General features: G+C 36.4%; 1 protein-coding gene across 2 annotated transcripts in view; it reads right to left on the bottom strand.

Annotated features, from left to right (window-relative positions):
* LOC138692843 (discoidin domain-containing receptor 2-like) overlaps positions 1-26,419 on the bottom strand; it is a 1,078,796-nt gene that overhangs the window by 20,820 nt on the left and 1,031,557 nt on the right. For both annotated transcript variants that reach the window (XM_069816116.1, XM_069816115.1), the window contains exon 14: positions 15,786-15,895. In XM_069816116.1, the coding sequence (XP_069672217.1) occupies positions 15,786-15,895 (110 nt within the window). The remainder of the gene's footprint in view (positions 1-15,785; positions 15,896-26,419) is intronic.

Genomic DNA, 26,419 nt, shown 5'->3' with positions numbered 1-26,419 from the left:
TTTCCTATGTATGTAGATTTTTGGGACATTCTATATATTCCTTTCTTAAAAAGAATGTTTTCCAAACGTCTATGAAAAGTCGAGGAATTGTTCCACTGTATCCTGCCTATCAGTAGCAATAACTTGTCAATATTATATGGTATTGAAGGGTTAGCCTATAGTCTGCTTTTCCAGGATGAGAAATGATTCTCAAACCTTATAAGCGGGTTAATGACACACTCTTTCTTATGTCTGAACGCAATAATATCCACCTCCTGTTGCCCCGTCCGAGGACAAGTCATGCACTTCCAGTTATGCTTGTTTGCCCTTCTCTTTCAGTGATGCAACAATTGTTTTTTTACTTGGTTATTCAACGACACTGTATCAACTATGAGGTTATTTAGAGTCGATGGAATTGGTGACAGCGAGATGAGGCCGAAGATTCGCCATAGATTACCTGACATTTGCCTTATGATTGGGGAAAATCTAGGGAAAAACCCAACCAGGTAATTAGTCCAAGTGGGAATCGAACTCGCATCCGAGTGCAACTCCGGATCGACAGGTAAGCGCCTTAGCCGAGTTAGCTACGAGGGTGCTTTTGTTGTTGATTAGTCAACTGTACGAAGACAGATCTGAATCTCACAAGTGATACCAACAAGGCACCACTTGTGAGACAACTAGGCCATAATATGATGGAATAGGGTGGTCAGTTTCTTTCCCCCTCCATTGCATACATCGCTGACTAGCTACATATTACACTAATCAGACTTCAGATGTATACAGACAATTGTTCTTCCTCTGGCACGATCGTCAAGTGAGATGTACTGCCTGATAATAGATGTACATATCAGCCAGAACTCAATCAGAGGCAGATTTCTAATTAAGAAACAATTTTAATTATTCACACTTATGATATATATTTTGAATCGCAATTAAATTCAAGCTATGCCAAAATTCAATCAAATAATTTATTCATATTATAAAAGAAAAGAAAGGAGATAGAATTGTGTGGACTGCACGTCATTATCATCATTCATTTATTATTCAAAAATAGGATAACGATAAGTAGAGGCCGGAATCTCAGCCACTACTCTTTGAAGTTAAGTGAGTTCGGAGTTTGTGCAATGAGTTAAATGACTTGCCGAAGAGTAGTGGCGCGTGGCGCTGTACGATGAAAAATGATTCCAGCATCAAGGACAAAAAACACACATTAAAGAATGACTTCAAGAGTAGGGATGTGTTGTGTATTACAAAAGAATAAACATAGTCTTTGCTGTGAACTTTTAAATTAAAATATTACCGTTTAACAGGCACTATTTTAATTAAATGTTTAACGTTATATTAGAATGATCTTTGCCTCTGATTGAGGTTCTGGCTGATATGTATATCTATTATCAGGCAGTATATCTCACTTGACGATATGTGTCAGAGGAAGAACAATTGTTTGTATACATCTTAAGTCTGATTAGTGTAATATGTAGGTAATCGGCGATGTGCAATGAAGGGGAAAAGGAATTGGCCACCCTACCCTATTATCTCCTGGCCTAGTTGCCTCATAAGTGGTGCCTTGTTAGTATCACTTGTGACGTTCAGACCTGTCTTCGGACAGTTGACTAAACAACAACAACAACTAGAAATCTGAACAAGTTGCGTTTCAAGAAAAACACGACATGGAGTCCCTCCCCCTTCTTTCTGATTGATGAGTGGCATATGCAGACGTCACAAAAAAGCCTTGGGGGGGGGGAGGTACTTGGTAATAAAACGGAACTGCAGTTAGAGACAAACACATCGCGTACTATAGGGTTCTTCCACTTGCTGGGATATGAAGCTGGATTAGCTCTTCAAATTAGAGGATTTCCTTCTCCAGCATAATGGTCGACGCGCCGCTGCATATTGCTGGACAATGTTGTGATTTAAGCCATTTGGAGAAACATTTGTTTCCTTAAATGGTCCATTAGCAAACATAATGACCGCGGCGGGCTACGGGACTTCACGCTTATAGCCCAGCTGTCCGCTGCTCTCGTTTTCAAGAGATACTTTTTTCCATTTCCTCTGACGTCGATAAATAATATGTTTTACTGTTGAACTCCCTGCATGTTAAACGGATGATGCATCACGCTAGAATGGCGTGACTATAAACATAAACACACACACAAAAAATCGATTCTACGTTTCTATATATAACATACGAATGATTTAAAGTCGAGCGTCTCTTCTAAGCGCCCGTGCTACAAAAAAATATATAAAATATATTTTTAATAAAGCTCACAATCTTCTAACCCCTACCGTCGTAAGCGCACCCTTGCTCACATCAGTCCCTATATTTGCTATCATCCCTTCCCGGAACTTACCCCCTGCCATCTTACCGGGTCATAAAAAGATCTTCTCCTCCCCCTGCACTACCTCCTATACTTGAGTCACGCAACTTGGAAGTGTCAGAATATGACAGTAATTATCAGAAGGCCTTCTGATTTATGCAAGCAGCCAGGGAACTACGTGCTCTCGCATTTAATATAGCCTCTCACACCGTGCTGTGTGTATACATTACGCGTATGGCTGGCTATTTTTATTATGATACACACACCACTCCCCGCATTTAATGTAAATATTGGCGGGGAAAGCAACTCCACCTCCTTCCAGACTCCTTTTCTACTTTCAACTTTTTTAAGGTTCTTTGTCGTTGGTATCGGTAAGGGAAGGCACGAACTCATTCCGGAGAAATTTTTGTTTATGTATCGTATTCAGTATATAAATCAACGGTATGCAAATGTCTAGGCAGAGGGTGGGAGCCCCGAGTTCATGAAATAGAATTCCGGCAGAAAACCATTCAGCTACACACGTCAGGTTGTTTGCGATCTCCCTGCGAGACCTCCACGCTGCAACCCGCTCAGCGCTATGAAACTTACAAAAGACGAGATTTGAATGCCTTGCTTCCAAAACCTGCTATTTCGCTTTTGACCCAATAACATAATAAACATGTTTCTTATATTCTGAATAAAATTATTTTTATTTATTTTCAGTTAAGATAAGGTCTAATGGCCTTAATTCCACCAGAATAAATAAAAATAAATAAATAAATAAATAAATAAATAAATAAATAAATAGGCTAAATAATAAATAAATAAATAAGTAAATAAATAAATAAGTAAATAAGTAAAAAATAAATAAGTAAATAAATAAAGAAATAAAAAATTAAGTAAACAAATAAAAAAGTAATAAATAAGTAAATAAGTAAATAAATAAATAAGTAAATAAATAAGTAAATAAATGAATAAGTAAATAAATAAATAAATAAATGAATAAGTAAATAAGTAAATAAATGAATAAGTAAATAAGTAAATAAATAAATAAGTAAATAAGTAAATAAATAAGTAAATAAATAAATAAGTAAATAAATTAAGTAAATAAGTAAATAAATAAGTAAATAAGTAAATAAATAAATAAGTAAATAATAAATAAATAAATAAGTAAATAACTAAGTAAATAAATAAATAAGTAAAAAAATAAATATATAAATAAAATTCTGAAGTTATTTTTTTGCCAAATTCTGCTATTTGTCACTGAAAAATGGCATGTAAAGTATGATTTCCGTTTTGTTTTTACCTTTTATTTTGTTTTCAGGTCAAAACATATTATCTTGTGTTTTAACTTCGAAATTCTTGGTAAACTACGAAGTATTCTAATACATTTAGTAGGCTACATAGAATTGTATAAAATATCTGTAAGATAAGAATAAACACGCACTTTTAAAATTGGCTCGTATATTTCAAAGTCAGCAATCTTTATCCTTCCTGTAAAAATAACTCGAAGTGAAATAGCAGGTTTTGAAAAGAAACAATTTATTAACTTCTTAGATTAGATATGAATTACAAGTCACTCTTAGTCTGTTGGTTTACTTGTCATCTGTCAGGCAACTATCAGCAGGGTCAGGTATCCGGAACATACGAGACTGCCGAGCTCCTGTAGCTCAGTGGTCAGAGTTCGTCAATGGGTCAAAGTTTTATGGGATGGTGTCAAAACGAGACAGTGGTTAATCGTTTTAGAAGTGTGGGATTTCTAATGCAATTTGATACTAGATAGGACGATTTGTTGTATGAGGACTCAGATTCTGATTTAGAAGGAGTTTCGAGTGACTCTTCATTTAGCTCTGTAGACGAATTTGTGGATCTTGACGAAGATTAAGGGACAGTAGAACTGAGTTATTACAAAAAATTGTCAAAAAAATTAACTTTCGGTTTTTGTACGAAAATATTTTTGGACACCAAGGAAATTCATACTAAGAGTTTTTTGCCTCTACGTCTTCTTTGAGATCCAGGATAGATTTTGATACAGGCCTGCTTCATTTGTCACTATTGCATCTCGTTTCACAAATTTGCCTTTTTCTCGAAACTACATCTTTAGATGTTCAAAATGGTACATGCGCATGCGATTTTCATCAAATTCAATTGAAATGTTCGTACGTGTCCGCTAATATAAATATCTGAGAACTAACGTTAACAAATTTTATGAATGGTAGTCTGTATAGCTCAACTGATGAATTGTTTATGATTATAAATTGAATTAATCTACTTGAAATTAATTGTACAAATTTGTATAGCTTAATGAAAGTATGCTTGTAAATTGAATTAATCTCCTTACTTTGTATTTATATTTGTATAGTTTTGGCCGATGAATTTTATATGCTTTAAATTGAATAGTAATCTGTATAGCTCTATTAAAAATTGTTTGTGTTTGTAATTTGAAGTAGTTTGCATGATATGTATTATCAATTTCTGTATATCACAACTGATTGAATTGTTTATGCCTTAAATTTAATTAACTTGTTTTGTATTATACATATAGCTCAACTGACGAATGATCGTTTGCGTTTGTAAATTTAATAATCTGATTGGCTATGTATTGTATACTTTTAGTAGAGCCATCGATGTAGCTCAGTCGGCAGACTCGCTGGGCTGCTGATCCGGAGCTGCGTTCGGGCTTGGGTTGGATTCCCCTTTGGTCTCATTGAATGGTTTCTTCCGAGGTTTTCCCCAGCCGTGGGACTGAAGCCGGATGGTCTATGGCGAGTCCTCGGCATCAACCCCTTTGATTTGATTACCTGGTTGGGTTTTTCCGAGGTTTTCCCCAACCAAAAGGCAAATGCCGGGTAATCTTTTGGCGAATCCTCGGACCTCACCTCATCTCACTACATCTCGCCAAAATATTGTAAAAATTTGCACAAAATTGTAAAAATTGTAGAAAATTACTAAATTGTAAAACTGTAAAAATTTGTAAAAATTGTAATTGTAATATTGTAAAATATCTGACTTCTTCCACATCTTAAAGCTTCATTACTCATGTAAGATCTATGGAAGATAATAAATGAATGAATGAATGTGTATCTTGAAAATTAGGAGGGAAACAATTATTATGTAAATAAAAAAGGTAAAAAGGTAAAGGTAAAGGTATCCCCGTAACATGCCATGAAGGCACTTGGGGGGCATGGAGGTAGAGCCCCATGCTTTCCATGACCTCGGCACTAGAATGAGGTGGTGTGGTCGGCACCACGCTCTGACCGCCTTTTACCCCCGGGAAAGACCCGGTACTCAATTTTATAGGAGGCTGAGTGAACCTCGGGGCCGTTCTGAAAGTTTGGCAACGAGAAAAATCCTGTCACCACCTGGGATCGAATCCCGAGCCTTTCAGTCTGTAGCCAGCTGCTCTACTAACTGAGCTACCCGGCCGCCATTATTACGTAAATAAAAATTGAATAAATAAATATCCGATTAAAAAAAAGTATAGTGCCTAAACTAACCTATATAATGAATTTCGTAACATTAAAATATTTCCCATGAATTTTCCCGTAAAAAATATGACATTGTGGTGTTTAAATGTAATGAACATGGAACGTTTTGATTAGGCCCATGTCTCTAATTTTCATCAACAAAATAAAATTAACTTCCAAACTAGCACTCCGATTGAGCTGAAAATCTACCCATACCTTATTCTTTATACTTCTAATAGACGGTTAAAAATGAAAATACATCGCATTAAAATTGTAAAAATTTAAAAACTCAGGCCTAGTGTCCTTTAAAAGGTGTTATTTTCTTGTTAGATTAGGTATTTGATCAAAGTAGGACTAGGAATCCTCTCTTCAGCACGAGATCACTCTCTTTCAGGGGAGTGCTAGTATTTTGTTAATTTAAAATTTCTTTGCATTGTATTTTTCTGGCAATAAACAATATTATTATTATTATTATTATTATTATTATTATTATTATTATTATTATTATTATTATTATTATTACTTACTGGCTTTTAAGGAACCCGGAGGTTCATTGCCGCCCTCACATAAGCCCGCCATTGGTCCCTATCCTGTGCAAGATTAATCCAGTCTCTATCATCATATCCCACCTCCCTCAAATCCATTTTAATATTATCTTCCCATCTACGTCTCGACCTCCCCAAAGGTCTTTTTCCCTCCGGCCTCCCAACTAACACTCTATATACATTTATTGATTCGCCCATACATGCTACATGCCCTGCCCATCTCAAACGTCTGGATTTAATGTTTCTATTTATGTCAGGTGAAGAATACAATGCGTGCAGTTCTGCGTTGTGTAACTTTCTCCATTCTCCTGTAACTTCATCCCTCTTAGCCCCAAATATTTTACTAAGAACCTTATTCTCAAACACCCTTAACCTATGTTCCTCTCTCAAAGTGAGAGTCCAAGTTTCACAACCATAAAGAACAACCGGTAATATAGGCTAACTGTTTTATAAATTCTAACTTTCAGATTTTTTGAGACCGGACTAGATGACAAAAGCTTCTCAACCGAATAATAACAAGCATTTCCCATATTTATTCTGCGTTTAATTTCCTCCCGAGTGTCATTTATATTTGTTAGTGTTGCTCCAAGATATTTGAATTTTTCCACCTCTTCGAAGGATAAATCTATTATTATTATTATTATTATTATTATTATTATTATATTACTTTATATTTTAAATATTGTAAATTAATTGTAATATAATTAATAATAAAATTCTCTTCAAAAAGGTGTACATAAAAGGGAGAACATCTTCTTCGCCGCTGCGTTTTATATGCCAGTTATACTGCGTGTTCTAATAGCCGTCTAGTTTCGTTTACAATTTTCAGGTTTTTACGATGACAGCCGATATACAGAGAGGGTCTTGAGTAATTATGTAGAAACCGCAGCCAGATTCACGTGCGTCTTTTTCAAGTAGTCAGCTATGGTAATTAAACATTTTCGATCAATAGCCTGCGTCCATGTTGTAATGTTGGTGTCACATGAGCGATGAGTGAGACCGATATACAGGAACAGATAATTAAAAACAATTGAAATGTTTGGAATACAACTTTAACAAAAACTCAAGCTGCCTAATTTGAATAGCAATGCGACCGGACACTGACAAAAGAATTAACCAGCTTTAATGACATTTTAATCATAAATAAAGGAACATGGATGTCCAATCATGTGCTCGAATACTTAAGATTGCTATCATTATTATTATTAACATGCCGTGAAGGCGTTTGGGGGGCATGGAGGTAGAGCCCCGTGCTTTCCATGACCTCGACACTAGAATGAGGTGGTGTGGTCGGCACCACGCTCTGACCGCCTTTTACCCCCGGGAAAGACCCGGTACTCAATTTTATAGGAGCCTGAGTGAACCTCGGGGCCGTTCTGAAAGTTTGGCAACGAGAAAAAATCCTGTTACCACCTGGGATCGAACCCCGGACCTTCCAGAAAACAAAATATTGCATTCGGGCATAACATTATACAGCGGGGCTCCATAAACATGAAGCAGCAGTAGGGTTGCCATGTGCCATCTCGTATTTGAGACTGTAGAAGTTTTTACGTTATTGACCTCATAGCGGATATCCAAAGTCCTATATTTACGGACTAGTAAAAGAATGGACATTTTCGATAATTTTATTTTTATATTCCATGCCTTTTCTGTACGGACATCATATCACCGCATTACAGATAACATGAAATAACATCGGGTGGCAAGTAATGCTCATGACATAAGAATATAGATCTACTGACAACAATTTTTCAAACATCTGCGTCCACTAAATTTAACATGTTTTGAATTTTCAAAATTTGAAGAGACTATAGATTTGAGGGGCTCAGTGGAAAAGAGGCCCATGCCACAAAAACCAAATTTTAAAGGAGAAGCGTTTATTCCATTGAGATTCTGTCTCTTCTGTGCCCCTCATTTTTAAACGCATCCAGGCTGCCACAACACTGTCCAATAACTCGCAATTAAAATACAACAAAGTAATATAAACACAAACGGTTCCTCGAGCACATGTCACTTTTTGCTTTAATTCCGGAACGGTTAGAATTATATTAATTTTATAACTATGCCATTTATGTCTCAAATTCCAATACTTTTTAAGAAGTTTCCGAGTAATAGATAAATAGATAATAGATCATGTGACTGACAACATTTTTTTAATAAATATGATCTACACCGTTTAATTCGTTGCACTGCATCACCGTTAATAATAATACCGTTAGGTGCGATTATGTCTCGTGACGAGAATATTGTACGAAATGGAAATATAAAAATTGGAAATTTTTCTTTTGAAGAGGTGGAGAAGTTCAAATATCTTGGAGCAACAGTAACAAATATAAATGATACTCGGGAGGAAATTAAACACAGAATAAATATGGGAAATGCCTGTTATTATTCGGTTGAGAAACTTTTATCATCCAGTCCGGGCTCAAAAAATCTGAAAGTTAGAATTTATAAAACAGTTATATTACCGGTTGTTCTTTATGGTTGTGAAACTTGGACTCTCACTTTGAGAGAGGAACAGAGATTAAGGGTGTTTGAGAATAAGGTGCTTAGGAAAATATTTTGGGCTAAGAGGGCTGAAGTTACAGGAGAATGGAGAAAGTTACACAACACAGAACTGCACCTGACATTGTATTCTTCACCTGACATAATTAGGAACATTAAATCCAGACGTTTGAGATGGGCAGGGCATGTAGCACGTATGGGCGAATCCAGAAATGCATATAGAGTGTTAGTTGGGAGGCCTAAGGGAAAAAGACCTTTGGGGAGGCCGAGACGTAGATGGGAAGATAATATTAAAATGAATTTGAGGGAGGTGGGATATGATGATAGAGATTGGATTAATCTTGCTCAGGATAGGGACTAATGGCGGGCTTATGTGAGGGCGGCAATGAACCTCCGGGTTCCTTAAAAGCCAGTAAGTAAGTAAGTAAGTAAGTAAGTAAGTAAGTAAGTAAGTAAGGTAAGTGAGTAAGTAAGTAAGTAAGGTGCGATTCTGAATAAATCGCTAATTCGTGATTTTTAATTAAAGTTTAATCATTTCTTTTGCTATAGAAAAAGGATTACACTTCATGTGCGTCAATCTAAAAAAAAGTGATAATAGATTCTGATTATACTCGTACAATAGATGAGGATAAATCAGGAATATTAAAAAATCTCCATTAATACTGCAAGAAAAACTCGTTGTGTCAATGAAGACATCGGAATCTACGGTGTGAGGTTCTGTTTTACTTCGTGAAACAGGAAAGTACAAGTACAAAGCCTGATTGGTTAATGTGAACGGTTTTATGCGTGCAAGTCACTGTTTTGGTTTCTGTATCTGCCTGGGGTGTGCATTAGAGTTGAACAACGATCGAGAAAGCAAGATTAAAGCGCCAGCAAAGCCGAAAACCTGCACGACAGTATTTTCTACGTCGTTGACTGCTTGTAAGCGAACGTTCAAGACATCGGGAGTGGTGAACTCTCGAATGTGAAACAGCCTTGAATCGTCACAGTTGCTTATACCAGATTGAACTTTTATCTGTTTTGGCAACTATTGTATATGTATAAACAATCAAGTAGCCTATTTGAAACATCATCTCTATCTTTCAGTGTATAATAATCCGTTCCCCAATCTTTATTTAATTACCAGGCTCTTATTAAAAGGCTAGGATCTTTTTTTTCGTGTGTTTGAGATCAAGTGTACATCAGCAAAAAAAATAGTAATATACGTTACAAGAGCGGTATGTTGACGTTTTCATGGTCGAGGAAAAGATTGAAAAAGCGAAACGTAGTTGAGCTTTTTTAATTTCCGAGAACATGAAAACAAACATATCCCTCGTGTATCTTACATTATTTTGTGCGAAGATCGTTTATTACATACCTGAAAGACGAATTTCTAATTAATTGCAATGAAATCTCCATGTTGGTTTCTGTTTAATGACGCCAACTTCGGAACACCAAAATATCTTTCTTCAACATTGTTGCTGTAAAATGCTTTCTGTGTTTACTATACTCCAGCAGGCCGTGATATACGTCTGTCTTTTTTTTTCCCAGTCTATAAATGCGAACTTAAAACAAACGGTAAGGTTATGTAATGATTTATTTTTCATTTTAATATTTTAATAATATTATTTATATAACATATTGCAGTAATAACATCCGCATCTGGAATCTTGTTGATTTTTTCACGGCTTCCTTAATGCTACTTGTATCAGGAATGCAATAAGTTTCGTGGAGTAGTAGACTTTACTTAATTTTTGCAAATATTTAAAAATAATAATTAACATTGCAATTTAAGTGAAATTGCAGTGGTAAGTTTCCAATTTATAATTATTACTATGTTAAACGTCTCTAAAAATAATATGTTAAAAGCCTAAAGCAGTAAAATGAATATCGCGCTTAAGCGGTAAGAAGAGGTAAATTGTTATGTGTGTTACGTTGGGAATACTGAATGTGGTATTTCACACTTACCGCGTATTGGTTCTGTGCGGAAAACAAGCAAATACGCACGATCTCGCACAAATATATATATATATATATATATATATATATATATATAAATATATTATACTAACGTTTTATTTAACGTTATGTTTTATGTTTCTTAGAAATACAATTTTTTTTTTTTTAGATTTCTTCTTCTATTTGTACAATTATACAGTAGGTAATATCTGATAATAGAACCAGAACATTCTGATCACTACGATACTGTTCTGTTTTGTCTTTCTGTATCAATTAAACGTCTCCAATGTTATTTATTTCAACTATGTATGTTAATCTTTCCACGCCGACCAAATGCTATCTCCAGAATGACGAGCAAGACTCTAAGCGCACGAGATACGAAAGACAAGTGCAACGAATACAGCGAGCGAGAACGGCAGTACTTTTGTTCATCTCTAGCGTGCATGTTTGTTTGTGCGAGATCGTGCGTATTTGCTTGGTTTCCGCACAAAGCAATCCGCGGAAAGTCTAAAATTCCAGATTCAGTATTCCCAACCTAACACACATAACAATTTCCCTCTTCTTACCGCTTAAGTGACATATTGATTTTACTGCTTTAGGCTTTTAACATATTATTTTTAGAGACGTTCAATATAGTAATAATTATAAATTGGAAACTTACCACAGCAATATCACCTAAATTGCACTGTTAATCATTGTTTTCAAATATTTGTAAAAATTAAGTAAACTCTAAATCATTACATAACCTTACAGTTTGTTTTAAGTTCGCATTTATAGACTGGGGGGGAAAAAGACAGATGTATGTCACGGCCTGCTGGAGTATAGTAAACACAGAAAACATTTTAAAGCAACAATGTTGAAGAGAGATATTTTTGTTTTACAAATTTGCCGTCATTGAACAGAAACCAAGATGGAGATTTCATTGCAACTAATTAGAAATTCCTCTTTCTGGTATGTAATAAACGATCTTCGCACAAAATAATGTACGATACACGAGCGTTATGTTTTCTTTCAATTCTCGGAAATTTAAAAAGCTCAACTACGTTTCGCTTTTTCAAACTTTTCTTCGAACATGAAAACTTCAACATACCGCTCTTGTAACGCATATTACTATTTCCTCATTGGATGCCGTCATGGCTCAGCAAATATCATGCTGAAAACCCCCAAATAAAACACAATATCCAAGCGACGAGCGATGACTGCTGCCTTTTCATGAAATCTTCACAATCACGTACGAAGGAAGAAGTTGACGAAACATCGCTAAACAACTTCAAAATAAACAGTCGTTGACGTAGAAAAGGTATACAAGGGTCGTTTTCCAACAAGATACAAAGTGCACTAAATAAAGACTGGGAACAGGTGACTGAAGACGCTCCATGGCGGGGAGCATCTTCTTTGATGTGAGTGGCTACCAGCAGTTCTGATCGATAGCAGAGTCTGGGCGCCTCCAGCTACCTGATGTCACGGTCCAGCGTTAACGCTTCTCTTTTTTCCTTCTTTCTCTATCATCAATCTCCCCTTCACACAACCTCCTACGCACTGCAAGAAGGAAATGGGAAACAGCCCAGCCCAAACGCAGGCCTACCTGCTAAGTGTTACTGACTTGATTCTATCGGTAAGATTGAGAGTTAACACCCTGGCGGGCCGTCGCTTATTAGATTACATTTTATTGTGCTCAGTGCGTCACGCCTTCCTCAACGACCTCAGCTGTGGTGTCGCACTCCACGCCTGGCCCGGTCCTCCCTGTTCCATCTCACATCTATAATTTAGATTCCAAGATATGACAAAAGTGCATAGCAGAACTTAGAGAGCGTTACGGAATTCGGGTGATTCAGTCAAAAGATCTCAGATTAATAGATTTTATCTCAGAAATTACTACAGCGAGATCTGAAGTTATATTTGAAAGAAAATTACTATCGTGTGACATGAGGTTAAAGAAACAAAATGTTGCCAGGAGAATATATGAAGTAATATCTGAAAAACTACTTTCGGTGCGTCTGAAACTATGAGGTAAACTACTTCTCAACTGAAAGTTAGAATTTATAAAACAGTTATATTACCGATTGTTCTTTATGGTTGTGAAATTTGGACTCTCACTTTGAGAGAGGAACATAGGTTAAGGGTGTTTGAGAATAAGGTGCTTAGGAAAATATTTGGGGCTAAGAGGGATGAAGTTACAGGAGAATGGAGAAAGTTACACAACCCAGAACTGCACGCAGTGTATTCTTCACCTGACATAATTAGAGATGGGCAGGGCATGTAGCACGTATGGGCGAACCCAGAAATGAATATAGAGTGTTAGTTGGGAGGCCGGAGAGAAAAAGACCTTTAGGGAGGCCGAGACGTAGATGGGAAGATAATATTAAAATGGATTTGAGGGAGGTGGGATATGATGATAGAGACTGGATTAACCTTGCTCAGGATAGGGACCAATGGCGGGCTTATGTGAGGGCGGCAATGAAACTCCGGGTTCCTTAAAAGCCAGTAAGTAAGTAAGAAACTACTTCTCAACACATTTTGTATGAAAAAGTACTTTCGGCAGGCTTGGAGTTACTGGGAAATCAGAATTAGGAAATACATCTAAATAACTGTCATCGGAAAACCTGGAAGTACAGTATAGCCTATTTGGAAACTGTTGTCGGCAGATCTGAAGCTATATCTGAAAAAAAAGAAGAAAATACTTTCGGCAGATATAAAGGTATATGCTGTCTGAGAAACTACTACCGGGATATCTGAATGTAAATCTATCTGAAAACTGCTGTCGGCAGATTTGAATGCATAGGTATCGAGAAACTTAATTATTGTCGGCAGATCTTAGTTTATATCCGAAAAACAATACTGTCGTGATAGTCTGAAGTTATATGTCAATATGTACTATCGACAGATACTGTATATGTAACTGAAAACTATCAAAATATCAGTAGGCCTAGTAGTCAGAGCTCTAGAGGTATATCTGAAAACTAATATCGCAATATCTGAGAAAATACTACAGACAGATCTAAATGTATTGTAGAAAACTATTGTTGGCCGATCTGAATGTTAAGTTATATCTGAAGAAATACTACAGACAGATCTAAATGTATTGTAGAAAACTATTGTTGGCCGATCTGAATGTTAAGTTATATCTGAAGAAATACTACAGACAGATCTAAATGTATTGTAGAAAACTATTGTTGGCCGATCTGAATGTTAAGTTATATCTGAAGAAATACTACACACAGATCTAAATGTATTGTAGAAAACTATTGTTGGCCGATCTGAATGTTAAGTTATATCTGAAGAAATACTACAGACAGATCTAAACGTATTGTAGAAAACTACTGTCGGCAGATCTAAAGGTATATCTGAAAGACAACTAACAGTGTGTGTGTCGTGGTCTAAAGATAGGCCTGCTCATGCTCAGAGGACGTGGGTTTGAATCATGATTAGGTTATTTAGTTTTTCTCCACTTTTGCGGCGAATGTCACGTTATCGCTTGTTAAATCTTAGAATCGTCTCCTGCTATCCCCAATCACGCAGCTGATGACACGCCGTATAACCGATCTATCTGAAAAACTTCTGAGCAGTTGTGTAAAAATTATGTAATACAGGTCTGCGGTTCTAGGATCACCTCAGAAATTGCTATGGGAAGATTTCAGAAATAACCATCGACAGATCTGAGGTAGCACCGGCGTAGCCCAGACGGTATCGAGTTCTGCTCGTAATTTGAGGCTGCGCTCAGGCGCGGGTTCGTACTTGGGTGCTTTCTGAGATTTTTTCCAATGGTGAGGCGAATATCAGGTAGGCCTACTCCCACGGCGGATCGTGGGACTCATCTCCGCGGATGCTGTCCGTCACCAATTCCATCGACGCTAATTACGGTCACAATGATGATACAGTGTCGTTAAATAAAATTATACGAGATTCTGGTCCAGATTTAGTTAAAATCAGGAGATTTCACATCCAATCAAAAAAAGAACTAGCACGATGAAAAGTGATTGACTTTAAAACCAGTACTAAAGCTCGCCCTGACAGTGGGGCTCCATGGCAGTACTTCCACATTCGTGTCCTACATGTGATTCCGATTAAAGACCGTCACTTCCATGAGGTGTTAGAATTGCAGATTGATCTTTAAGTGAAGAGGATGGTTATATTTGAATTCCTTTTCCTAATTGACACAAAATTTTAATTTTTTGTACATATGTAGAAATATCATTGCTGCAACAACTTAAATTCGAAATTGTTTTCTGGGAAATAATTGGGGCCCAAATATCCAGAAAATATCAAGATACAATAATTCATTAAAATTAATATAGGGTAAATTAGGGTCTGTTGGACAGTCGGGCTTGTTGGACACTTTGTACGTGTTACCTCGCCACTTGTGGGAACCACATTCTGCTAGAAGTCAATGACTGAAGTAGCCACGAGTGGGGCTACTTCCGTCATTGACTTCTAGCAGAATGTGGTGCCCACAAGCGGCGAGGTAACACGTTAAACTACAAAGTGTCCAACAAGCCCGACCGTCCAACAGACCCTAATTTACCCAATCTGTCACTTTAAAATATAAGTTAAAATATATATTTTACTCCTAAAAATATTTCTTTAAAATATCTCAGGAACAATTTTGATACTGACTTTCAGAATTTTATGATAAACGATTAGCCTACACTTTGAGAAAGAATTTCAGCTTATACTTTTATAGAAATATTTAATGGCTGCTGTGACGCCATTTTTTAAAGCTCTGGTGCACAGGATGTTTAAATGCAGAATATTCCAAATGATTATCTGGGGCAAAAAAAGCAAATTTTGAATAATTTTACCTCTGCTCTTGCCTTAATTCTATTTTTTTTTTTTTAACCTTAAGTGACAGACAACGTTCTTGTTCAGCTTTGCGACATTTTAAAATCATAATTTCTGTCCTGCTACACAACATCGCATGCAACATGTGAAATATTGCACGCTCACACCTGTTTGTATTTATATAGTCTATGAAGAGAAAACACGGAGACTCTGTTTAATGATTTATAAATGCAAATCCACATGCAAGTCCGGCACGGCGTGCGCGCTGTACTTACTTTTCTCTCTCGCAGGCGTCGTGCAGGAGGAACTTGACGGCCACCAGGCGCTTCCCGAGGGATGCAGCGGACCCGTACTCCGGGATGCCGTCGGCCTCTGCCACGTACACCTGCACCGGACACACAGACAGAGATAAATTACACTGGGTCAGGCCCGCGATACTTCAAGCCGATAGTTTGGAACTGGTAGGCCCACATTGGACATCTACTATATGTGGGGAACGAAATACAGCCTTGCCAATTCTTTCAGATATTATTTATTTATTTTTATTTATTTTATTTATTTATTCTGTTGTAGTTAAGGCCATCAGGCCTTCTCTTCCACACCACCAGAAATACAAATACAATAATATAAATTAGAAGGAAACAAAAACACTATAAACAAAGTAAAGCCACACAAAAATATACACAGGTTGCAGTCACACAAACTTTAAATGAGTGATTAAGTATCATAATTAATTGTATCCTAACTAATTAACTAACATAAACAAGAAACTTGCAAATTTTAATCTAGATTAAAAAAGAAAAAGAAACACACAAATCAACACTTCTAGCAATACCTAAAAAACATGAAATAAGATAAAATTTTCCAATTTAATTTTGAATTGTGATAAAGTCCGGCAGTCCCTGACGTCATTAGGTAACGAATTCCAGAGGCAAGGTATTTCTACAGTGTAGGAGGATGAGTATAGAGACGTTCTATGATGAGGGATAGAAAGAAGTGCTTGATGTCGGTTTCGAAGAGTTGTAAGAAATTGAAAGCGCGATAAGAGATAATTCGGAGGAGAAGTATGCATGATTCTAAATAGAAGAGACAGTGAATGTATTGTTCTTCGTTCCTTCAGACGCACCCATGAAAGTAACTGGAGGGAGGGTGTTATATGGTCAAATTTACGAGTATTGCAGATGAATCGTATGCACACATTATGAACACGTTTTAGTCTCTCAGCTAAGAGTGAACTTACATTAGTTAGCAAGGAATCGCAATAATCAAAATGGGGCATTACAAGCGTCTGAATAAGATTCTTTTGCAAGTGTGTGTTACTTGAGTGTTCCAGTTTAGATCGCTATCCATAAAAATGTCAAGATTTTTAACTGTTTCACTGTATTTAACAATAATCCCATTCAATATTATATGTGGTATAGTACTACTATCAAGAGTGCTTCGTAGACGATTATGCCCCCATTACGATTGCTTGCGATTTCTCTGGATTTAACCTTAATTCAGATTTGTGTGCCCACAGTGGAATCGAATTCAAGTCTTCGTTTATTTTATTTACTATTATATTATTATTTCACCGATGAGTTAGTATATGATGTCTACGAATTTATCGCGTTAAAATACAACTCCTCGTTGTAACACATTTTTCCCGAAATGTCTTGAAATTGTATCAAGGCAAATATTTAATATTAAAAATGACAAAATACAAAATTAATGCTTCCAAATATATCTTGAGACATTTAAAATAATAAAACGTGAAAGTCGCTAACTTTGTCGCCAAATAATAAATTAATAAAAACTTCAGAAAAATCACGCAAATGTAGCTTTCAGGTAAAGCTGCCTGTGAAGCAGACTTGAATAATTTCAAGGGAAAAATTGTCTCGGGGCCAGGTATCGATCCCGGGACCTCTGGCTGAACGAACCAGCGCTCTTACCGATTGAGCTACCCAGGAGCTCCACCCGACATCGTCTTAATTTTTCCTTTATATCCACACACACCTCGAGTGGGCTGACGAAACGACTGAAACCTAGATTTGCATAATACGTTACTGTAGGTACGTCGACAGAAAACCACAATTTCAAGTCATACAGAGTTTGTGTGCACTCGATGTGGGTTTCTGGCGTCTGGTCAGCCCACTCGAGGTTTGTGGATAAAAAGAGAAAAATTGAGACAGTGTTGGGCGGACTTTCTGTGTAGCTCAGTCGCTAGAGTGCTGGTGGGTTCAGCCAGAAGTCCCGGGATCCATATCAGCCCCGGAATAATTTTTCCTTTGAAATTATTCAGGAAAACCTTTCGTCTCTTTTTCGTAATTTTTGTAGTTAGACATCCCCTCAAAACCGCTAGATCTAGCGACTTGTCGTAGTCGATTTGCTGAACAGAGAAAAGAGATTTTTTCTTAACGTTTCGGTTATAATACCAAAGACCTACACAGGGAAATAGACGTGCAACTCAATTTACACTATGATGCGACAGAAAGATAGGTACAATAAAATGTAGTTTTAAATTCAACTTCCATTAGCTTTAGCAATCAACATTGTAGTCTGTTGACAGCTTCTTAAGAGTGAGTTTAAAGAAACTGCAGACAGTCGGCTGAAGATACAAGCCTACATACGAAGCGATTAGCTGTGCAGTAGAGATAGTCAATCTTGTGCTGTCAACGAAAACGTTGAGAACGAACTACTCGACTGTACACAAGAATACGCACCGCTGAACGTTTTGTTTGGAACAGGAAATTACGTAATTGTATAATATTTGAATGTAGCTAAAATGTCGACGTAAGATTAAGAAAATGAACGTGGATTTTAGATTCGAAGGATACCTAACCTATGCAAAAGATAATAAATATTTTTATTTTATTTTTTATTGGGTTATTTTACGACGCTGTATCAACATCTAGGTTATTTAGCGTCTGAATGAAATGAAGTGATAATGCCGGTGAAATGAGTCCGGGGTCCAGCACTCAAAGTTACCCAACATTTGCTCGTATTGGGTTGAGGGAAAACCTCGAAAAAACCTCAACCAGGTAACTTGCCCCGACCGGGATTCGAACCCGGGCCACCTGGTTTCGCGGCCAGACGCGCTGACCGTTACTCCACAGGTGTGGACGATAATAAATATCAATACATTAAAAAGTACAATATACTTCGCATACTTCCACTCGGTAATGAGTTTTGGAATAATATTCTGTGGAAATTCTACAGATAATAACAGTATATTCCTACTACAAAAAAGAGTAATTAGAATAACAGCAGATTCTAATTCTAAGGAACCGTGTAGAACCATTAAAAAAAAACTACAAATAATGCTCATGGCTTCTCAGTATATTTTTTCATTAATAATGTCCCTCAATCGTGAAAACTTTGTACTAATTCAATAGTTCATAGCATAAATACCCATCAAAAATGAGTTTCATATTACATCGGCAAGTCTTTCGTGCTATCAAAAAGGAGTGAGTTATATGGCAGTAAAAAATTTTAATAGCCTCCCTATGGATATAAAAAATGAAACTCAAACCATAAGATTATTTAGGGCCCAATTAAAGAAGCTCACGCCTTCTATTCTGTAGGTGAATTCATGACATTCAACAACCATTAATGAAATTGATACTAAAACTTTGTGTTGTACTAGTAGACTATATTGTAAAACGCTTCTGTATATATTTCATCTAGACTGTGACTATAATTAAGACTGTTAAGATTTTTTTGACATGTTACATATTCTAGCTGTGAAGTTCTGTACGAATAGCATGGAATGTAAATACATACAATACGATAGAATAGGCTTCTCGTATTTATTGCAAAATTATTGAACTAAAACCATACCTTGGCACTTTCAACCGATTTGAGATGTTTGAAGGGACTTCAGCAGATTTCCTAGCACAAGTGAGAACTAATTTAGATTAAAATATGTTTTCATTGGCTGTTCTGCACACACAGGAGGACACTCTTCAGAACTTCAACAGCCATTCAGCACCAAATGAGCCTATTTATTTTTTTAGTGACCCCGCCGACGTGATGGCGCTGATGGCAGGTAGAAGTTTTCCGAAGCCATGTCATTAACGTTAGTATCCCTTGCAGGGGTAGGGCACTCGAAACAAATGACACACAACACCCGGGCTTCCAGGTCGTTTATCTCTGAACAGAACAGAAAACAGTAACACTGCTCAGCTCCTGGTTCTTCAATTACCCCCGTAATCACTCCCGAGCGCCCCTCTTACCGATCGAGATGCTGCCTTTATTTACGACCCGTTCCCCAAAATCGCTTACCTGTTGACGACGCCTGTATATATCATTTCTGTTTGTTTAATTCCAACGTGTGATTACCGCCTGCCGTATCGACACGCATGGGCGTGTCCCAACATGGCCTTATCGGAGACAATAACCACAGGGCTGCGTGCAAATGATACTACATTCCATTTACTTCATAAACTATTTAAAAGCAACGCCCGATTATGAAAGGGAAAACTATTCATTGTTTGTTTCTACGGTTCAGAGATGATGGATCTTCTTCAAGATAAATGGCTTTTGGAGGAACCGAGCACAACTGGAAGAACGCCTTGCTTCCTGTCGGTAACTTGGGACATAATTAATGTTCTGTAGGCTCTGTCGCTGGATGAACGAGCTCGATCGCGTAACATCCAACGTGGATTTCTATGAAGGAAAGTCTAAACTACTGTCAAGAGTTTCAAGTCTCAAGTAAACGTGTTTTGAATATGGGAATGCATTAATGGGAGAGGATAGTATTTTTTGGTGAAAAATGAGTAAATTAAAAACAATTCTTTAAAATACTCTGTGATATGTGTGGAATGCATAGCATAACATTTTGTGGGTATTTGTGCCCTTATTAGATGTTCAGTCGCCATTTTTAAACTTCCTGCGTTATGGATTTTTAAATCACTCGCCCACTTTTATTGTTGTTTCCGGTAAATTAATTTTTCAAAAAAAAAAAAAATTTTTTTCTTTAAAATATCCTTTGATATGTATGGAATGCATTAGGCCTACATAACATTTTGTGGGTATTTGTGTCCTTATCGGATGCTGAGTCGCCATTTTTAAACTTCCTGCGTTATGGATTTTTAAATCACTCGCCCACTTTTATTGTTGTTTCCGGTAAATTAATTTTCAAAAAAAAAAAAAAAAAAAAAAATTTTTTTCTTTAAAACATCCTTTGATATGTATGGAATGCATTAGGCTTACTTAACATTTTGTGGGTATTTGTGTCCTTATCGGATGCTGAGTCGCCATTTTTAAACTTCCTGCGTTATGGATTTTTAAATCACTCGCCCACTTTTATTGTTGTTTCCGGTAAATTAATTTAAAAAAAAATTTTTTTCTTTAAAATATCCTTTGATATGTATGGAATGCATTAGGCTTACATAACATTTTGTGGGTATTTGTGTCCTTATCGGATGCTGAGTCGCCATTTTTAAACTTCCTGCGTTATGGATTTTTAAATCACTCGCCCACTTTTATTGTTGTTTCCGGTAAATTAATTTTCAAAAAAAAAAAAAAATTTTTTTTTTTTTTAATATCCTTTGATATGTATGGAATGCATTAGGCCTACATAACATTTTGTGGGTATTTGTGTCCTTATCGGATGCTGAGTCGCCATTTTTAAACTTCCTGCGTTATGGATTTTTAAATCACTCGCCCACTTTTATTGTTGTTTCCGGTAAATTAAATTTTCAAAAAAAATGTTTTCTTTAAAATACCCTTTGATATGCGTGGAATGCACTGCATAACATTTTGTGGGTATTTGTGCCCTTATCGGATGTTGAGACGTCATGTTTAAACTTCCTGCGCTATGGATTTTTAAATCACACGCCCGCTTTTATCGGTTTTCCAGTAACTTCATTTTTTTTTTGCTACATTGCCAGACAAAAATGGATATAATTTCTCAACTATTAAAGATACATGCATGAAATTTATAATACACATTCTTTAGACTATTAGGAAACTTTTCTCTGTACCAGAATTTTGTTAATTGATTTCATTTTTAAAATACGTCGGTTTGTTTGCAAGAAAGGAAATCAGAAAATTGTTATTAAATTACAAACGTAGGGGCTAATACCAAAATTGTGTTACAGACAGTTTGTAGAACATGCTGTTGCAAATACATTGCAAAAACGGATTGAATGTATCTTTAAAAACGGTTTAGATATATCGGTTTTAGTACAATCCTGCATTGGGTATATTTTTTTCAAATTTGGGCCCCCAAATAATTTTTTTGTTCAAAATGTTTTTATTTGGTTAAGTTGCCACCGCTATGAGCTCTCTACATACAAAAAATAATATTTTACGCCAAATAGGAAAAAGGTTTTTAAAAAATACCATCCTCTCCCCTTAATATTCTTCTATTGGTTAGGCTTGAGGTCTGTTACTCCATTTTAGATCGTCACATTCTCGTCATATCAGGATTATGGGACTGTCCCTACATGCCTCACACTTATAGAAGGATATTCTTTAATTTTTAGTAACATGCTGTTAGGAAATCGGCATCAATTCACTGCTCTGCACTCTCGTCCACTGCAGAATGTTTTTTTTTTCTGATACCACGATAAACTTTCGTAAAATTTTCCTTCCGGATATTCCGAAAAGTTGTCTCCATTTAGTTGTTGTAGCTACACTGGTATGGGCATTACAAAACAGGATCTGCAGTAAACCATAATATAATTCGCCGCTGTGGACTAGCGGTTAGCGTGTCTCACTGTGAAACGAGCGCACCCGAGTTCAAATCCCGGTTGGGACAAGTTACCTGGTTGGATTTTTTCCGAGGTTTTCCCTCAACCAACTGAATTAGAATTGCTGGGTAACTTTCCGCGTTGGACCTCGGACTCATTTCGCCATCATTAATTCATTTCGCCATCATTAATTCAAACTACTTGCGACAACACTTAAGCAACTTGCGTCAACGCCATCTTTGTTCACCATGAATTCAACATCGATTCACCTGGATTTGAAGCCGGAACTCTAGCATGAGAACCAGTGTCTCAGAGTCTTATGTTGGAAGTGGGATGAACTGGCTGCATGGCTACTTCTGAAGCTGCAAATGTCCGTAATAATTTTGCCTCCAATATTTGCCGGTTAATCGGATACATTGTCCAAGATCTTCTGATGTATGTCTCAGTTAACTCTATGTCCCTATACATACAGTAGCTACACTAACGTCTTTATTTATTAAGACGAAACACTTTAGGTTTTTATGATAGTAAACTTATAGTAGGTTCTTTATCAATTACTTCCCTTGTACAACTGAAATCATTCTGTGCTTAGGAATATATTTTGCTTTACTTTCTTCACGGAGTGATATTGATGTTCTAACAAGTAATTACGGTAGTCATTTGATCACCGAGAAGAACTTACTCGTCCTTTATATGAGGGACTATTATTCCATTTGAAGAACGTCATACACGCTAAGATCTAGTTGGAGATAAGTCTGCACACAGCTAAATCCACAGGCAAGTACCCTGTGTATGAGCGAAACATATTAAAAATTTAGACCTGGAGGTAAGTCCCAAGATTTCAGCAGCTGATGAATTTTTCCCAATGTAGCGCTGTCCAAATCAAGTAAGAGAGACGTGAGCACAGAAGCAAGCGATACTGCGAGAATGTGGTCGAGATTTTGTCATTGTTTCGTTTTAAGCAATTCTTTGTAGCGAAATGGCGGCAGTCTATGACAATACAGGTTTGAGAAACTATTCTCACGCATTTATATAAACATATAAATCATTTCCATGCTTATGGAATTTTAAAGTCCTGCGCCGTGCATGATCTCCAAATCTCCACTCGTCTCTACAATTCGGTAAAGTAATAAATTAGCCTTCATCAAGTTCTTGAAAGAGTTAAAATTTTCTGTTGTCAAAATTCTCCTTTTATGGAATTTTGAAGTCCTGCGCCGTAGCATGATCTCCAAATCTCCATACGTCCCTACAATTCGGTAAAGTAATAAATCAGCCTTCATCAAGTTCTTGAAAGAGTTAAAATTTTCTGTTGTCAAAATTCTCCTTTTATGGAATTTTAAAGTCCTGCGCCGTAGCATGATCTCTAAATCTCCATACGTCTCTACAATTCGGTAAAGTAATAAATTAGCCTTCAACAAGTTCTTGGAAGAGTTAAAATTTTCTGTCGTCCAAATTCTCCTTTTGTGGAATTTTAAAGTCATGCGCCGTGACATGATCTCCAAATCTCCATACGTCCCTACAATTCGGTAAAGTAATAAATTAGCCTTCATAAAGTTCTTGAAAGAGTTCAAATTTTCTGTTGTCCAAATTCTTCTTTTATGGAATTTTAAAGTCCTGCGCCGTGGCATGATCTCCAAATCTCCATACGTCTCCACAATTCGGTAAAGTAATAAATTAGCCTTCATCAAGTTCTTGAAAGAGTTAAAATTTTCTGTCGTCCAAATTCTCCTTTTATGGAATTATAAAGTCCTGCGCCGTGCATGATCTCCAAATCTCCACACGTCTCTACAATTCGGTAAAGTAATAAATTAGCCTTCATCAAGTTCTTGAAAGAGTTAAAATTTTCTGTTGTCAAAATTCTCCTTTTATGGAATTTTGAAGTCCTGCGCCGTAGCATGATCTCCAAATCTCCATACGTCCCTACAATTCGGTAAAGTAATAAATTAGCCTTCATCAAGTTCTTGAAAGAGTTAAAATTTTCTGTTGTCAAAATTCTCCTTTTATGGAATTTTAAAGTCCTGCGCCGTAGCATGATCTCTAAATCTCCATACGTCTCTACACTTCGGTAAAGTAATAAATTAGCCTTCAACAAGTTCTTGGAAGAGTTAAAATTTTCTGTCGTCCAAATTCTCCTTTTGTGGAATTTTAAAGTCATGCGCCGTGACATGATCTCCAAATCTCCATACGTCCCTACAATTCGGTAAAGTAATAAATTAGCCTTCATAAAGTTCTTGAAAGAGTTCAAATTTTCTGTTGTCCAAATTCTTCTTTTATGGAATTTTAAAGTCCTGCGCCGTGGCATGATCTCCAAATCTCCACACGTCTCCACAATTCGGTAAAGTAATAAATTAGCCTTCATTAAGTTCTTGAAAGAGATAAAATTTTCTGTCGTCCAAATTCTCCTTTTATGGAATTATAAAGTCCTGCGCCGTGGCATGATCTCCAAATCTCCATACGTCTCTACAATTCGGTAAAGTAATAAATTAGCCTTCATCAAGTTCTTGAAAGAGTTAAAATTTTCTGTTGTCAAAATTCTCCTTTTATGGAATTTTGAAGTCCTGCGCCGTAGCATGATCTCCAAATCTCCACACGTCTCCACAATTCGGTAAAGTAATAAATTAGCCTTCATTAAGTTCTTGAAAGAGATAAAATTTTCTGTCGTCCAAATTCTCCTTTTATGGAATTATAAAGTCCTGCGCCGTGGCATGATCTCCAAATCTCCATACGTCTCTACAATTCGGTAAAGTAATAAATTAGCCTTCATCAAGTTCTTGAAAGAGATAAAATGTTCTGTTGTCCAAATTCTCCGTTTATGGAATTATAAAGTCCTGCGCCGTGGCATGATCTCCAAATCTCCATACGTCTCTACAATTCGGTAAAGTAATAAATTAGCCTTCATCAAGTTCTTGAAAGAGATAAAATTTTCTGTTGTCCAAATTCTCCTTTTATGGAATTATAAAGTCCTGCGCCGTGGCATGATCTCCAAATCTCCATACGTCCCTACAATTCGGTAAAGTAATAAATTAGCCTTCATCAAGTTCTTGAAAGAGATAAAATTTTCTGTTGTCCAAATTCTCCTTTTATGGAATTATAAAGTCCTGCGCCGTGGCATGATCTCCAAATCTCCATACGTCTCTACAATTCGGTAAAGTAATAAATTAGCCTTCATCAAGTTCTTGAAAGAGTTAAAATTTTCTGTTGTCCAAATTCTCCTTTTATGGAATTATAAAGTCCTGCGCCGTGCATGATCTCCAAATCTCCATACGTCTCTACAATTCGGTAAAGTAATAAATTAGCCTTCATAAAGTTCTTGAAAGAGTTAAAATTTTCTGTTGTCCAAATTCTCCTTTTATCGAAAAATTTGACAAATATTACTCAGTGAAATTTACTACCGCTAAGTTATTAAAAGTGACAAAATGGACATTAATAATAAATTGCCTCTCCCTGATTAATAAAAGGCAATGATTAGCAAAATCGTTTCCAATTCTTAATGAAAAGATATTAATATTAAAAGTTTCGTCGTCTTGTACAAGGTTCTCATCACCTACGAAATATTCGTACAGATAACATTTTTTGTTTGTGTTCGCCCTTTATTCTTCAGTAGTGGCAGGTTCTACTATCTTTGCAATAATTTAATTGGGAATTCGCGATCGTCATTCAGACAATATGCAATGACAACGCAAATGTACATCGTTTCCAAACAACTGCACATCAGCAATATAAAATATTGAAGGTCGTTGTTTTATAACTCTTTAATAGCAGCGAGTCTGTGGAAGTGTGCAAACTTAATTATGCTGCCCAGTGACTGGATTAGCACTGACATGCACTGGAGTGAGGATCGGTTTCGAATCCAGTCAGAGGCAGTGTTTGTGGTAAATGACGGTGTAACTTCCACATCAGCGCTTCCGGAATAGTTCATCGTGATGAAAAAGTGATCCTGCTACAGGATGGCTCTTACCTGACGACAACAGTACGAAGAATTCCAGCTCTTTCACTTTTAGAAAAAGAGAACGATGAGACAAATTTATATTTAAATATCCTAATCTTGTAAATTCTAATAGTTCTAGTATTAAATTTAAACAGTTATGTATGGATTTTATAAAAATTGAAAAATTGTAAATTTAAATTTATATATTCTTATTGTGTAGTAGACATAAGAAAAATTGTATTATATACTTCTTAATTTCAATTCAGGAATCCGCCCCTGAGCACGAGTTCTACTCTTTCAGGGG

Source organism: Periplaneta americana, chromosome 17, assembly GCF_040183065.1.
Source record: "Periplaneta americana isolate PAMFEO1 chromosome 17, P.americana_PAMFEO1_priV1, whole genome shotgun sequence".
Taxonomy (NCBI): Eukaryota; Metazoa; Arthropoda; class Insecta; order Blattodea; family Blattidae; genus Periplaneta; species Periplaneta americana.
This window is presented reverse-complemented; position numbering and strand designations above follow the sequence as displayed.